This window comes from Pempheris klunzingeri, chromosome 7 (genome assembly GCF_042242105.1).
Source record: "Pempheris klunzingeri isolate RE-2024b chromosome 7, fPemKlu1.hap1, whole genome shotgun sequence".
Taxonomy (NCBI): domain Eukaryota; kingdom Metazoa; phylum Chordata; class Actinopteri; order Acropomatiformes; family Pempheridae; genus Pempheris; species Pempheris klunzingeri.
Genome location: NC_092018.1, coordinates 215,001 through 232,612, shown reverse-complemented (window position 1 = coordinate 232,612; position 17,612 = coordinate 215,001). Strand labels below are relative to the sequence as shown.

The window sequence follows — 17,612 nt, the reverse complement described above, 5'->3', positions numbered from 1 at the left end:
GAGCAGCAAGGCCATGAAATAAATCAATGAAGTCCACGTAATTGAAGAATAATTCTATTTTTAACACTAGTACAGAGGCTATTGTTTAATAGAGGCTCAGCCGTGGACTGATCAGCAGACAGTACATGACTTGATGAAGTGATTCACATTCAGCTAACTAACTAGACTGCACAGTCACATTAACCTGATGTCCCGAATGTTTCCTCGGTAGATGCTGCTCGTCATAGATCGGCCGGGTCTCCAGGGTTCATACCGGGCTCAAGCTCCATGTTGCCCAATAAGACTTCAGAATCTCAACAAAGGACACTGATGTCTAAACCCCCTGATAGACAGGAGGCAGAGGAGAAACCAGTGAAACCAGTGAAACCAGTAGGGGTGGTGTGGGTGGCCCTCGAAGCCCTTGTGGCTCCAGAGCTTTTCATCCACAGTGAATGGGGCACAAGGGCCACGGCCGGCAGCCTGTTTCATCAGCTTTGGGCCATGACTCAGAGAATCAGCAGGTTTTTTGAAGCAAATTGCAACAATCAGGCGCTAATTGTAAAGTCGTCTAAGAGCAGAGAGTCAGTGCTGCCCGGGGTGGACCTCTCACCTCAGCTTCTTTGTCACCCCTCCATATCTCCTCGACCCCCCCGTCAGCTGCATTCAATGGATGCCCCCTAATTCCTGCTGCTCGTCTGTGTCGCACTAACAGCTTTATGACATCACCACGGACTCAGTGACACTCAGATTAATTAAGAAAGCAGTCGACCGATGAACTGACAGTTCAAGGAATTGTTAATTGCCTGGAACGTCTTTGACACTCAGACTCCTTCAGGCTCATATTTAAAGTGTTTATTTAACACGTGTCCCATTCAGATCACCCCCCCACCCCACTTTCACCACCACACTAGTTTGAGATGAATTACCTTCAGCTCAGAGAATAAATTTAATGCTAATTCCCATCCCCAGCTGAAGTGTGTGTTTCCGTATGGTTTCACAGTATATGGGCCAATCCTGCTGCTCCGCTGCACAGCACAAACAGATAAAAGGATTACGGCCCAGATTTTAATGCAAAACTGCTGCTTCTTGTCGTTGTAATACCCTGGATACTGGGACATTTTTCCATAATTGAGGATGTTGCATGTTTTTTCTGTCGGATGCACTAACATTGTTGATTAGAAATATAGATGTAGGTCCTCGGAGGAGAAGCTGCCCCCGATATCTTTATTCATGTAAATCCAGGCGAGCCTCTACAGTAAACATGGTGTCATTCTGCCAAATCTGTGACCAGCTGGAGTGTGAGTGTGTGTGAACGCTGGATATTAATACCGTGGCAGCAGACACAGTGGATTTCCACTCCAGGCTGATGGCAAGCTGCCTGTCGCCGGCCTGTGTGCCATTTTTAGCCTGCGGCGGCTCTGGCTGGCCCCGCTGCCACCTCGCCACGCCGTGCCACGTGTGGGTCAGCGCTGGCTGGTTGGGGTCCTCTGCCGTGTCCTGGGCTGCTGCCGCTGCTGCATGGTGGGGCTCCCATGGGACTGGGCTGTGGGCCGGGATGGGGCCAGGTGGAGGGAGGGGTTGCCGCTGCCTGAAGCACACTAGCGGTCTTAAGGACCGCTGCTGAGGGGAAGTCCTCTGCGTTTGAAGTTGGGACCTCAGAAAGCCTGTTTACTTGGCGGGGGGGGGGTGCACAAGAATGCCTGTGTCATGACGGGAGCCGCGGAGGGGAGGAATGTACTCCACAATCCCAACACTGTAGGAGCTGGGCCAGGCCAAGGTGGCAGCCATTTCTCCCTATTTACTTTAGCTCCCTCTCTACTCAATCACTGGCCCTGTCTGTGGCCCCCGCATCCCTGGAAAAATGAAAAATGGCCTGTGCTTTTATTTATGGCTTGAGATTTCCAGGGACTGGCTGGCACAGTATCTTCAGCCAGTGTGGAAGACATCTAAAGACTGATATTTTCTTTTTGCTTTAATCGTGTCTTTATTTGCAGCACGGAGGAGCTTCTTACAGGAATAACTTTCTTCAGGTCCAGACACTGAATCAGTTTAGTCTTTCACACTAACTGAGTTCTGAGTGGTTTGAAGGAGTTTAGTCTTTACCAGCACAGTAAAGAGATGCTTCTGTTTGTCTGATTGGTCGTCTGATGGTATCTGACGAGCGTCGAAGGTTCAGTCCAGCTCAGACACGTCCATCAGGCACTGGAACGAGGTTTGTTTTCACTCTGTCAGCTGCCAAATCTTCTAATACTGCAGGAAGGGGACTCACCAAAATGTCCCTAATACACAGGCTACTTGTGAGTCCATGTGAGCTTTGTTTGCCAACCCTGCTCTGTTTGGAAATGGGCTGTGTGAACCTACATGAACCCAGTTTTTAGTTCAGGGCCGGCGTTGCCTCGCCAACAGGCTGCGGGCATGGGCTCATGGACATCAGCACAACCTCCCTCTACCTCAGTTCATATTCAGTTTGAGGATCAGAGCTGAGATGTGCTGGCTAGATAAAAACAGGAGGACGCCAGGGGGCCCTTGTTCACATGGCCATTGTTCTGTGATATGATTTATTCAGAAAAATCGTGTAATTCTACAAGTGGAGACCATTTGCACGAAGCTGTGCTATACAGTACATGTCCCACTGTGTGTATATGACACATGTCCAGGACCATTTTTATTTTCACAGTTACTGTGAAAATGAGTTTTACAGTTAACTGCACTGTTTGAGCACAGGCGATTACAGGCTTTACATATTTACACCATGAAGTTCAGCTAGAATATTGAATCTCCAGTGCCTCCTACTGTAAAGCAGCACGGTGTAAAGTAAGATGTGTGGTCAGAGTAGGAGTGCCGAGGGGACCCGATGAAGCATTTCATGTCAGCAGTCCTCCCTGACAGAGTGTAAATTTAAGCAGCATTTTTTTGGGGCAGGGGGGTTAAGCACTGGCAGGCCGCTCTATCAGAACAGGAAGTATTAACAATTTCATGGTCTGATTCAGCAAGTTCAGGGACACCGAAAACTGTCATGTCAGATAATTCACTTCATTTTCATATCGAGTGGAGGCAGAAAGTTTTGACACATCTGATTTCCTGTTCTATAAGATTCAAGATTCAAGATTCAAAGACTTTATTGTCACATGCTCAGCAGTTACATGAAGCAATCACTGGCAGTGAAATTCCTGTGTCTCTGGTTCCCGGTAACACTGCTAACAGTATCAAGTAAGTAATATAAATAAGGTATATACAACTAAAAAAATAATAAGAAAATAAAATAAAATGTACAGCTAAATAGATAATAGATAAAGAGAGGTGCAAAATAGGGCAGTGCAAATTGTTGTGCAGGTTATGGGCAGTTTAAAAGTCTTATGGCCTGGGGGATGAAACTGTCTCTGAGCCTGCTGCTGCAGTACCGACGGCCAGGCGGCAGCAGGCAGAACAGTTTGTGGCTGGGGTGGTAAGAGTCCTTGATGATACTGGTGGCCTTCTTCCTACACCGCTGGGTGGAGAGGTCCTCCATGGATGGCAGCATCGTCCTGGTGATGTGCTGTGCGGTCTTCACCACCCTCTGTAGAGCCTTACGGTTGAGGGCGGTGCAACTGCCGTACCAGGAGGTGACGCAGCCAGTCAGGATGCTCTCAATGGTGCACCTGTAGAAGCTGCAGAGGATCCTGGCAGCAGCATAAAGCATAAAGGCAGCAGATTATAAAGTGACCGTGGACTGTTCATCTTCCAGCGCTGTTACTGCCTCTCAGTTGCAGTGAGCCATGATAGCAGGCCACTGGGGGATGAGCTGCTTCCTCACTGTCACAGACACATTTACAAAGGCTTCATCAGCAGCCCTCAGAGAAAAGCTGGATGAACACTGATCAGCTCTGCAGATGTTGTGGCTCTGATGGGCTTTTTAACCAACAATGAGACCAGTTATTAACCAGTTAGCCTCAGTCCCCTGAAACCACGAGGGTTACTGACCGCTGTCAGTGTACAGGACTGCAGGTACTTTTGGAGTATTTCTATGGGTTGCAAACTGACATAGGACGCTAACACCTGTGCTAACACCTGTGCTAACACCACCGATTCACCACCTCTAACACACTCTGTACTCTGGAATCTAAAACAGTGGTGATCATTTCATAGGATTCAGCCCCCCGACAGCTTCTCCACTGGCTTCTGTAAAGAACTTTCACATTTTATGGATCACAGAGTGAATCTTCATCATAAAAGCTCTACAGAAACATTTATTTCCAATGTAAATGTTATGTACTTGTTCTATTGAGACTAAAATAAAATATTAATACTTAATGTCTCCCGCCTTGATCCCGTACAGACCCAGAGCTGGACGTCCCCGGGATGCTCGACTCTGTGGCCCTGCAGGTCAATGAGACTGTCCGCCGCCGCCGCCGCCGTGATGCCGGGGAGGGCGACTACAACATTGAAATCCTGCTTGGAGTCGATGACTCTGTGGTTCGATTTCACGGCAAAGAGCACGTGCAGAACTACCTCCTCACTCTGATGAATATCGTGAGTCACTGCTGCTTGTTTTTTTACATCTCCTGCTGCTTAGATGCTCTATGGCTCGAGTAAAGGTGGAAGTCTCAGTATCAACCCTGCTGTGATAGTCACACTACAGACGGAGTTCATTGGGATTTTAGTATCAATACTGATACTGCGTATTGGTAGCGATGCTTATCGATATTCATATTGATATTACTGTCCATGATTTGGTGCAAAAAATAAAAAGACTTGACATGAAAAGAGAGAAGATAGTCTCAAAAATTGGCTGGTTGCTAAATCCTTCCACTGCTCAGGCACATGAAATGACTCTAACCTGAAGGTGGCACTGTAACTCTCAACTTTGTATCTTTTCAATCTTCTCCAAAGCAGCTCTCAATTCATCTTCTCTTTTTCCTTAAAATTGTCAAGTTTTGCAACTTCTTCCTCTTTTCGAGAACTCATCATTTACAGACTTCACCGATCTAATTTTGCTTAGGAAATTTCAGCAGGTCAATCTGTTTTAAAATTGTCCGTTTTAGACTAGTGTCTTTAAGTTCAGTTTGAATAAATGTTCATAAATCAAATTGACTGAAGCGATTGTAGGTCTGAGCTCTTTTCTGCAGTGTGGGACATTCTGCCTTTAGGAGGCACCACAAATGCGAAGTTTAAATCTCGTGATCAGTTACATGAACTTTTTTGCATTGGATGTCAATGCATAAAATGAGGTTATTTCTGCAAAAAAGTAATTTCCTTTGTGCACCGATCACCGACCAGGTGCTGCTGCTGGACTCAATGGGACATAAATTAGAATTGCTTCAAGCTAATACTTACTGTGTCCTAGCTGAACTTGGGACACAGTTAGCATCGGTTTATTTTGGAGTTATTTTTGTACCATAATGACGAGCATCACCTGGACTTGAATTCAAAGATGCAAATTCCCTCAGCATCTGAGCTGGGAGGCTGCACTGAGGATGCAACATTGATGTTAACATTAACGTTAGCTGGTTTGCTAATGTGGTCAAACACGATGCACTGCCTCAGATTTATAATGTTGTTATTTGTGAGTGTTTCATGAAGTTTCTGCCGTTGATCCCTTTTTATGTCGCATTTAGATGCATTTTCACTTTCAGGCGCTTCGCCCTGTCAGGAGACACTGGCAGCTTCGCCATCACTAGGGAGGGGTTCAGCATGTGAAATGGTAGCTGTGTTAGAATGAAGTAATGACCAGAGTGCTGCCCAGTTGCGGTACAGGTGTGGGTACAGGTGTGGGTACAGGTGTGGGTACACTGTGACCGTGTCTTCAGAGAGCTGGGCAGCAGCGGTAACCCTCTATTCTGCCATGACGGTCACATGCTGGTCAGAACAACATATGACCTGAAGATATGACCTGAAGATATGATCTAAAGATATGACCTGAACATATGACCTAAAGATATGACCTGAACATATGACCTGAAGATATGATCTGAAGATATGACGTGAACATATGACCTGAAGATATGACCTAAAGATATGACCTGAACATATGACCTGAAGATGACCTGAACATATGACCTGAAGATATGATCTGAAGATATGACGTGAACATATGACCTGAAGATATGACCTGAACATATGACCTGAACATGTGACCTGAAGATATGACCTGAAGATATGACCTGAACATATGACTTGAACATATGACCTGAACATATGACCTGAAGATATGACCTGAAGATATGACCTGAAGATATGATCTGAAGATATGACCTGAAGATATGACCTGAAGATATGACCTGAAGATATGACCTGAAGATATGACCTGAACATATGACTTGAACATATGACCTGAACATATGACCTGAAGATATGACCTGAAGATATGACCTGAACATATGACCTGAACATGTGACCTGAAGATATGATGTGAACAAATGACCAGAACATATGACCTGAGGATGACCTGAACATATGACCTGAAGGTATGACCTGAACATATGACCTGAACATATGACCTGAACATGTGACCTGAAGATATGGCCTGAAGATATGGCCTGAACATATGACTTGAACATATGACCTGAAGATGACCTGAACATATGACCTGAACATGTGACCTGAAGATATGGCCTGAAGATATGGCCTGAACATATGACTTGAACATATGACCTGAAGATGACCTGAACATATGACCTGAACATATGATCTGAAGATATGACCTGAACATATGATCTGAAGATATGACCTGAACATATGACCTGAAGATATGACCTGAACATATGACCTGAAGATATGATCTGAAGATATGACCTGAACATATGACCTGAACATATGATCTGAACATATGACCTGAACATATGACCTGAACATATGACCTGAAGATATGACCTGAGCATATGACCTGAACATATGACCTGAACATATGATCTGAACATATGACCTGAACATATGACCTGAAGATATGACCTGAACATATGACCTGAACATATGACCTGAACATATGATCTGAAGATATGACCTGAACATATGACCTGAACATATGACCTGAGCATATGACCTGAACATATGACCTGAGCATATGACCTGAACATATGATCTGAACATATGACCTGAACATATGACCTGAAGATATGACCTGAACATATGACCTGAAGATATGACCTGAAGATATGACCTGAGCATATGACCTGAACATATGACCTGAAGATATGACCTGAAGATATGACCTGAGCATATGACCTGAACATATGATCTGAACATATGACCTGAACATATGACCTGAAGATATGACCTGAAGATATGACCTGAACATATGATCTGAACATATGACCTGAAGATATGACCTGAACATATGACCTGAACATATGACCTGAACATATGATCTGAACATATGACCTGAAGATATGACCTGAACATATGACCTGAACATATGATCTGAAGATATGACCTGAACATATGATCTGAACATATGACCTGAACATATGATCTGAACATATGACCTGAAGATATGATCTGAACATATGACCTGAACATATGACCTGAACATATGATCTGAAGATATGACCTGAACATATGACCTGAAGATATGACCTGAAGATATGACCTGAACATATGACCTGAACATATGACCTGAAGATATGACCTGAACATATGACCTGAAGATATGACCTGAAGATATGACCTGAACATATGACCTGAACATATGACCTGAAGATATGACCTGAACATATGACCTGAACATCCCCTGAGGCCTCTGCGGTGGTTCAGAACCCTCTACAGGTCTGGGGTCAGGTTGGACTCAGCTGGTGAGATGTCTGATGCGTCTGAGTAGAATTAATTCTTTTGTCCACACCAGGATGCCAGCGGTGCAGTCTCCAGGGGTACTAATTACCTCTGTTCCCTCTGATTGCACTTAAACGCACCGTGCTGCTATGGCCTGTTTTTTCTGCATCTGTGTGTTTTTAGATGAAGTTAGTGTTTTTGCCCTCCCTTGATGCTCTGCTGTGAAGGCCATGACCGAGACTAATTGTTGGACTTTGTTTCTGTCACAGTCGGGGGAGTGTGCCATCAGTCCCTAGCAGGGATTATCCTGTTTGCTGTGCATCTGTTTGGGGTCATTTAATCAGGAAGCTCTTTGTTGGTGTTGGACAATGGATTTAGACAGACGTTTGCATCGACAGGCCGATTAGAAGTGCAGTGTTTCCTCATCGCAGGTCCCAGAGAAAAGCCTCTGTAGTGGTGGAGGAAATGAGCCGTATGTATCACCATTTGGCGGCTGTGCGGTGCTTCCTGTAATGAGGCGTTTGAATGCAGACAGAGATGAGGAGGAATACTTCCACCACAGTGGTTCATGATGACTGTGCTGCACACACACACACACACACACACTGTTCTGTAATGATTTGTAGATTCAGTTCACCCCATACAGCCCTGCAGTCATTTTGCTGGTCAGTCTTGTCTTTAGCCCACTTTGGTTAGAAACACTTTGTTCACTGCTGTGATGCTCTCAGCTTCTGTGTGTGCCATCAAGCGATGACTGTCTGTGTAGTTTTGATTAAGAAGCTTCTGTGTTTCTTTGTCATTTTTCCTTGAGCCTTTGCTTCCTGTGTGGGTTTTACTCTGAAAGGGTTTGGTGCCTCTAAGGTGTCACGTCATTTCTATTTTTGGCTCTTTTCTCACCGGGGTCTTAAAGAAAGATCGCGGCCGCTGCTGGCGGATCTGTTTCTGTCTTTGGTGTACACATAAAAAGACTCACATGGGAATGAAACTGATTCCCCAGGTCTGCTTTTTCTCTTTCAGGCTGCTGAACATAAATACCGGCTTCATATTTGCTTCACATTTCTCATAAAAGTTCTCGACACTGTAGTGCGTTCGCCACAGAGGGCTCCGATGAGAAGCTCTTTGCCCTCCACACACTCGACACCTCAAACCTCGAAGGCTCAGTGTAATTCTGAAAACCAAGCTGCCTCTTCGTGGGAAACTTAATGCATGACTGAAATACATCCTGAGTTAATTCATTCCGACCAATCCAACGGCCGTGCTAGTTACTCTGTGTGGTTGTTTAAAGCTGCATTTTGTACCACACATTTGCACTGGAAGGTGTTTTTCAAATGTTTGTTGCAGTCCAACAGCACGTTCACTACAGGCTCCAAGATCAGAATACAGTGAGTCGCTCCTATGACCACACACTGAAGATGACAAGAATCACAGAGGAAGAATCTCTGCTACTCTATTAATAGATTATCGTCAAGTGGAACAGCAGGAGCCAGTGTGGGGCATCAGGTACATGGAGGACTGAGGTGGGGCCCACTGCTGCAGCAGCCTCCCGTGCATAGCCTGAAGGATATGGACACCTGAACATGACAGCCATATGTGTTCTGCATACGGATTATTGTGCTGGTATAACAGCCCCCAGTGGTCTGCTTCAGACTGCAGGGGGTTCAGTTCAGGGCCGTGCAGACCCGCCAAGTTTTTCTTCATGGGGGGGTTTGTCCACAGGGACGCCATCTGATGAAACAGGAAAGAGTCCAACACAAAGTGTTGCCTCCAAGCTGGAAGCTCCCTCACACTGACTGTTATTGCTCGGGAACAGTCTGAGGTTGTCGTGGCGATATCGGCCACTGCTGACATCACATAGACATCCATGTCCAACCAAACCGAGCACAGCAGTGCTGCTGCTCTTGAACAGATTTCAGGCAGGAAATTAAGTTTTGAGACGGACATCAGCTGAGGATGAAATCAGGTTAGTGGTACCCCCCCCCTCCCACCCCCTCTGTTCCTATGAAGAGATGTACCGTGGCCATTTAGAGTTTGGGGAGGGTGAGCTGGGTGAGTTAAAGTGTGCACAGACAGCAGGAGATGTGTGGACGAAGCTGTCAGGAAGCTGCTGAGATGCCCCCCGACCAGCGAAGGGGGGAGTGAATAGGCTGCTCTGACACCTCCTCCATAGTAACGTCTCTTTGAAGAGTGCGTCAGGATGCGTCAGTGGGCAGTAAAACAGTGCTGAAGACCACACACACACACACACACACACAGCCCTTTAAAGGTCAGCTGTCAATAAAATGATTCTATTATTTTTATTGTCCTTGTTTCCAGACGTCCTGTGATGCCTGACAGGATGATATGAAATATGAAATATGAAATATAAATGTAATCAAGATGGCGCATGAGTGGCAGCCTGTTCAGCTCTCACTTCCACCTGAACATTTTATTTCTATTTTTTATACTTCCTCTACCATAGATACACATATTCTTTTATATTATTTTATTATATATTATTATTATATTCTTGTGCCTGCTGTAACATTGTACATTTCCCCGTCATGGGACTAGTAAAGGAATCTCTTCATGGGGGCAAAGACACAGTTAGAGGAAAACTGTTCCAGGCAGCTTCTTTTTATCAGTCACAACAAATTGTTGGCCCCACCATCAATGGTGGAGACTACATGCTTCTTTGTCTTTTCAACAGAGGCATCCCTCTCTGAACTCAGTTTCCCAGAGTCCTTTAGTTTCGCACATATGTGCTAAACGCACCCCTGCGCTCAGCTTTCCAGCCACCATGACACATGACCCTAGAATAGAATAGAATAGTTTTATTGTCATTGCATTGTACAATACAACGAACTTTAAAATGCTCTTCACTAGTCACTCACTCCCCACACACGCACAGGCAGATATCCAATAAATAAATACAGTGGTAAAGGGCATGAGAAATAAGGTGCAATGCAGTGATAAAGAAAAACAAGTCCTCGGGCAGTTCAGATGGTGGAGGTGAGGGGCAGTGGGATGGGGGGGTAGGAGTTCAGCTCGTGAACAGCTGAGGGGTAGAAGCTGCTCCTCAGCCTTGCCGTACGGCACTTCAGGGCCCTGTAGCGCCTTCCAGAGGGCAGCAGAGAGAAGATATGGTGGAAGGGGTGAGTGATGTCTTTGATGATCCTGCAGCGTGACCTGTAGATGTCTCTCAGGGAAGGGAGGGGGAGACCGATGATTTTCTGAGCCGTGTTAACTACCCTCTGGAGAGCAGCCCTGTCTGCTTCTGTACAGTTTCCCCACCACGCTGGGATGGAGTAAGTCAGTACGCTCTCTATGGAGCAGTGGTAGAAGGTTTTCAGCAGACATGGGGAGATGTTCTTCCTCAGGGTCCTGAGAAAGTACAGTCTCTGGTGAACCTTCTTCACTGCAGCAGTGGCGTTGACGCTCCACTTCAGGTCGTTGCTGATGTGAGTCCCCAGGAACTTGAAACTACAACCTCAGGTCAACAAAACCAGAGCTCCCCCACTGCTCTTCCCCTCACACACTTCTCCTCTGGACCCATGAGTGTCCAGCTCTGTTTTTCTCCTGGAGAGGAGAGAGACCCTGCAGGGTCCAGACGAGGAGCCGAAGAGCTCCGTCCTGGGCCCCTGAGAGTCCAGTTCCAGGCCTGCAGCTTTCTCCTGCAGCCCCAGCCTCAGTGTGGCCTGTACCAGAGGAGACCACCTTCTTCATGGCAGCGACACGAAGTCCTGCCTGAACCAAGTTTATCAGCACCAGCAGGTATGACCCAAAGTCTGCCAGCTGATCTTCAGAGCAACAGGAGCACACCAGCAAGTTAGCACCGGATTCCTCCAGCCTGCAACCAGGACAGCAAGGACAAAGAACCACAACCTTCTTCCAGCCTGGACCACTGGACCATCAACAGGCTAAGAAGCAGCACACTGAAGGACCTTCTTCTTCCCTTTGGAGGACAGCTAACAAACTCTAACTGGACATATATAGCATAGCATTACTGTACATGGCTAAGCAATGGTTTAACCTTGTTGTCTTCTATATGGCTGGATGCACATCTGTTAACCCCTGTGTGATCTGTGTTCAAAGGCTGCCTCCTTTGTCTGCCTCTGACCCACACACTGGTTTGATGAGGCCAGAATGACTGAATGAAATGCTGTTTGTGTGCGTCTCTGAATGTCCTCTGACTGATCACGTCTTTTGCTTCTCAGGTCAATGAGATTTACCACGACGAGTCTCTGGGCGTCCACATCAACGTGGTGCTGGTGAGGATGATCATGCTGGGCTACGCCAAGGTGAGCTCCATGGTCCGTTTCTGTTGATCCGTTGTTTTTGAAATGAGGAAAAATCGTCAGAGCAGCGATATCCCCCTGAGTGACATCAGAGATGAGAAAGAGAAATGCTCCTGAACAGGTCCACCCATCACAGAGGGCCGTGAGGAGGTTTCAATTAGTGACTCACCTGTGAATCATTTAAACCACATGTTCAAAAATGACTCATGAAAATTTGCCAGTGCAAAAGTCCTCTGCCATCCCAGACCCAGATCCAGACCCAGACCCAGACCCAGATCCAGATCCAGATCCAGATCCAGATACAGACCCAGATCCAGACCCAGACCCAGACCCAGACCCAGACCCAGATCCAGATCCAGACCCAGATCCAGACCCAGACCCAGACCCAGATCCAGACCCAGATCCAGACCCAGACCCAGACCCAGACCCAGACCCAGATCCAGATCCAGACCCAGACCCAGACCCAGACCCAGACCCAGACCCAGATCCAGACCCAGACCCAGACCCAGACCCAGACCCAGACCCAGATCCAGACCCAGACCCAGACCCAGATCCAGATCCAGACCAAAACTGGTCTGAGCTTTAATCTGCTCCTGAGAGTCTCGTCCTAATAGCAAACACGCTGTCAGACAGCTGCTGTTTCCTCATCCAGTAACCGTGGCAACCTGTTGCCCCTCAGCATCAGCTCAGTGGATCTCTGATACGGGCGAGCACATGGAGCTGTGCCGCAGTCAGGTGAGCAGAGAGGCCTGCAGCAGGTCTGTGTCTCCAGAGGCTGAATCACATCTCAGCACAGAAAGAGGAGAAGCACACGTCTCAGGTGTGTCACTGAGTGGTGATTTTAGTGGCAGTCAGAGGAAAGATTCACCTCTTCAGGTGCTTTCAGTCTGTTTTACTGCAGTAAAAATAGAAATAGCACAACGTAGAATCCATAAAGTGGATCAATAAAATGTCATCTTTATCGATAGTATTAAGTCATTGTTTATTAACTGATTATATTTAGTTTCAATGACTCAGTAAAATAACTAAAGTTAGTAAAATGTAGAGATGTTCTGGAGGGGAAGAGTAAAGGAGCAGAAAATGGAAATACTACAGTAAAATATAAGTACCTCATTGTATCAAGGTACAGTGTTTAGTTATTTTGCACCACTGGAAGCTGACCACTGATTCATAGTAACTTCACACGCTGTACACCGTATGGAGTGCTTCTCCATCTGCTGTATGTGCTGTGGGGAAACAAATGGCTGCGGCATCAATCTGGTCTCAGTGGGACCAAAGTCCAGAGTCTCATACCAGGACAGGACGGACTCTGCAGAGCATAGAGTCTGTTTCCAATGAATCTAATCTAATCTAAACGCTCCAATAGTCTTTCCTCGTGTTAATGATCAGCGGTCCTTCATCTGCACAGTCTCAATGATGCCAATTAATGGTAAACGCTCTGTATCTGTACAGCTCCTTTTACATCCCATCCTCATTCACCCATTCACACATCATTCATTCAGGAGACTGTTCTGTCACACTCATTCACACACTGAAGCTGCTTCAGGAGCAAGTTGGGGTTCAGTGTCTCCAAGGACACTTCAACATGCCAACTCATAGCCGGAGAGCCGGGGATCGAACCGCCGACCTTTCGATCGATGGACGACCCACTCTGCCTGTGAGCCACAGCCAATCAGTTAGCATGCAGATTTCACTCCAATCATGTCGTCATTTTCAAAAAATAGGAAAAAAAAATCTCAGATTTCCAAGTCAAAGAGGACAAAACACTCACATTTCACCTGTTTGTCTCACATCACAAATGGCACAGTTCATAGATGTCCAATGTCATCTTCGGTCAGCGCTGGAGCTTTTTGTTCTGATGCTGTCATTCCGGGATGAAATGTGTTTAGAAGTGGTCATTTGGACCTCATGGAGCACACTAGTGACACGTCCATGATATCAATAATGGAGCTGAGATGCTAAATAGGGAGGAGTGTGCATACAGATCGCAGGCCAGCTGCTCTCGCTCTCTGTCACATGGACTGTAAAGAGGCACACATGCATGCAGACAACATGCTGAGGAATCTGTGACAGCTGACGGTTTTCTTAAGATGGTGCAGAGTCCAGTGAATGCAGTCCTACTCATACTTACTTTCAACTCCACTTTAGGCTGCTGACAGAATACTAATGTGTTCATGTGCTCAATGCTGGTCCTCTGGTAACCCCCCCCACCTCTCTCTCTCTGGCCTGTCAGTCCATCAGCCTCATTGAAAGAGGCAACCCTTCACGGAGCCTGGAGAACGTGTGCCGCTGGGCGTTTGTGCAGCAGAAAGGCGACCCTGATCATGCCGAACACCACGATCACGCAATTTTCCTCACTCGCCAAGGCTTCGGCCCCACGGGGATGCAGGGTAAGGCCCCTGGGGACACGCTGGTAGGGTTCATATGAGAATGTGTGGTTGCCTGCAGTATTTCAACCTGCTCTGTGTGGCTCTTCTGAACACAGTTACAGGAGTTTTACATCACAGATTTCACATCCTGTCTCAATGTTGAAAGTGATCCTATTATGCAAATTGAACCTGCTTCCAAGAAAGTTTCAAAGTAAGACATGACTGAATGAAGGAGTCTCTTTGATTGCATTTCAAAAGCAGCTCTAACAATTCTTTTTCTTATGTCTGACTTAGCACTAGAGCACTGACCAATCAAGACATCCTTTATATGAGGCACAATGAGCACAACCTCCAGGACGAACACCAAAAAATCTTTTTAGGCTTCATATTTGTCTCTTCATTTGTGTTGCACGGGCTGGAGGTGGGCCAGGTATTGCCAGGGCTGGGCCAGGAGTGCTTCTTATTTTCTCCACAGCAGCCAAACTGAGAGCGACTGAATTTATAAGGTGACACATATAGACGTGCAGCAAACATGTCTGACATTACCTGACAGGACCAGGGCCTGAACTGACTCACTGCTGCAGTGCTTCATTCCCAACATGTTTAGAGGAGATTATTTAAGACTGTGTTGGACCATGTAAAGCAGACGGCAGACAGTGAAGATGAGTTTGCTGTTTGGGTTTCACTGGTGGAATCCCAATAGTTTCATCCTAAGAAACAAAAGCAGCTCATCTCCTGTCTGTTGGTTACTGTTGTGAAGAGATGTGGTCCTGCTTTGGTCCTGATGTGGTTCTGGTGTGGTTCTGATGTGGTCCTGGTTTGGTCCTGGTTTGATCCTGATGTGGTCCTGGTTTGATCCTGATGTGGCCCTTCTGTCTGTCCAGTGATGTGGTCGCATGATTTCAGCTTGTTCAGGCGTAAGATGGAGGCAGTATCAGCAGACTGCACACGTCAGAGGGAAGCAGCTGCTGCTACATTGATCAGTGACCGTGGAGCCACAACGAACTGGAACCTTTTTTATTTAGTTTTGGTCAGTTTGTTAGCAGGACCTCTGACATCCTGCTGGTCCCATCTTCAGGAGACCTGCTGGAAGGTGTCACCTGGATCTGACGCTGTGTGGACGCTGTGTGGATGCTGTGTGGATGCTGTGTGGACGCTGTGTGGACGCTGTGTGGACGCTGTGTGGACGCTGTGTGGACGCTGTGTGGACGCTGTGTGGACGCTGTGTGGATGCTGTGTGGACGCTGTGTGGACGCTGTGTGGATGCTGTGTGGATGCTGTGTGGACGCTGTGTGGATGCTGTGTGGACGCTGTGTGGACGCTGTGTGGACGCTGTGTGGATGCTGTGTGGATGCTGTGTGGACGCTGTGTGGATGCTGTGTGGATGCTGTGTGGATGCTGTGTGGACGCTGTGTGGATGCTGTGTGGACGCTGTGTGGACGCTGTGTGGACGCTGTGTGGATGCTGTGTGGACAGTTCAGAGTGGACGCTGTGTGGACGCTGTGTGGATGCTGTGTGGACGCTGTGTGGACGCTGTGTGGACGCTGTGTGGACGCTGTGTGGATGCTGTGTGGACGCTGTGTGGATGCTGTGTGGATGCTGTGTGGACGCTGTGTGGACGCTGTGTGGATGCTGTGTGGACGCTGTGTGGATGCTGTGTGGATGCTGTGTGGACGCTGTGTGGACGCTGTGTGGACGCTGTGTGGACGCTGTGTGGATGCTGTGTGGACGCTGTGTGGATGCTGTGTGGATGCTGTGTGGATGCTGTGTGGACGCTGTGTGGATGCTGTGTGGATGCTGTGTGGATGCTGTGTGGACGCTGTGTGGATGCTGTGTAGACGCTGTGTGGACGCTGTGTGGATGCTGTGTGGACGCTGTGTGGACGCTGTGTGGATGCTGTGTGGATGCTGTGTGGACGCTGTGTGGACGCTGTGTGGATGCTGTGTGGACGCTGTGTGGACGCTGTGTGGATGCTGTGTAGACGCTGTGTGGACGCTGTGTGGACGCTGTGTGGACGCTGTGTGGACGCTGTGTGGACGCTGTGTGGATGCTGTGTGGATGCTGTGTGGATGCTGTGGAGCCACCAAACGTTTAGCCACACGTCTCTGACATCAGAACTCTTAGATTTGAAAACACCTTTCCAGACGTGTGCAGTGGACTGTTAGTGGAGGTCTGTGAGGTCAGTTGTCATGTCGGCAGGTCTCAGCCCTGAGCCCTGAGATTTGGGTGATGACCTGTGTGATCATGTGGTAATTAGTTAAGGTTTCCCCAATAATCCTCCTGAACGGCCTTTTCCTTATGTTTGCCACACAGTTGAGCAGAGAGCTGTAGTGACTGAAGCGTCCTGCCTGTCTGTCTCTCTACAGTAGAGGTCAGAGGTCAGGGGAGAGGAGCTGGAGCCCCCGTCTGTCTGACTCATTGGCTTTGATTAAACGCACTGGTCTAACTCAGCAGGTGTGTTCATGGGCACGCTGACTGTGAAGGAGATTAGTAATGATGTATCCTCCAGCTGCAGCTTCGTTGAGAGAAATAAACCAATAGCTGCTGCCATCGTATATCAATCAAACATGGCGAGTCCCACGCGGAGCAGCCTCCGCTGCCTTTGATGCCGTCGAGGACATTAAGACGTGATTGGCTCCACGGCTTCCTGTTGGACTCCACGACTCAAAGGCAGAATTATTTCAGGGAAAACATCCTTCAATCACTTGGCGTCTGCAGTCGTCCCCTGAGCTGTCGTCAGATAAGCTCACGGGCTGGAAGCCGCATGTCATTAAGCGTCTCTGTTTGGCTGTGACATGATTTGAAATGGAATCATTTTCACAGGCTGACATAAACAAAGCAATTGACCACCTTTGAGCCGACGATGTGAACAGACAACGAGAGGTTGATAGAAGCAGTTGATGGTAAAGATGTGATTGAAATGCCAGTTCTGACTTCCCCACCGAGCAAATCTAATCCATCACACACAACAAGGACAAACACAAGCCGGATCCTCAAGGCTGTGATCCCTCATTCATCTACTGACACTCAGATACTAATGAGAAACCTCAGTCACTCTCTGAGCCCAATCAGGAGACTGGGGGGGTCAGTGGTTATCAGTGGTCATCAGTGGTCAGTAGTTATCAGTGGTCAGTGGTCGTAAGTGGTTAATGGTTATCAGTGGTCATCAGTGGTCAGTGGTTATCAGTGGTCATCAGTGGTCAGTGGTTATCAGTGGTTATCAGTGGTTAATGGTTATCAGTGGTCA

The 17,612-nt window shown here is 47.3% G+C and overlaps 1 protein-coding gene across 1 annotated transcript in view; it reads left to right on the top strand.

The window, feature by feature from the left end:
- Positions 1 to 17,612, top strand: part of adamts3 (ADAM metallopeptidase with thrombospondin type 1 motif, 3) — a 116,980-nt gene that overhangs the window by 55,043 nt on the left and 44,325 nt on the right. The window contains exons 7-9 of the mRNA XM_070833297.1: positions 4,295 to 4,488; positions 11,916 to 11,999; positions 14,230 to 14,386. Of these exons, the coding sequence (XP_070689398.1) occupies positions 4,295 to 4,488; positions 11,916 to 11,999; positions 14,230 to 14,386 (435 nt within the window). The remainder of the gene's footprint in view (positions 1 to 4,294; positions 4,489 to 11,915; positions 12,000 to 14,229; positions 14,387 to 17,612) is intronic.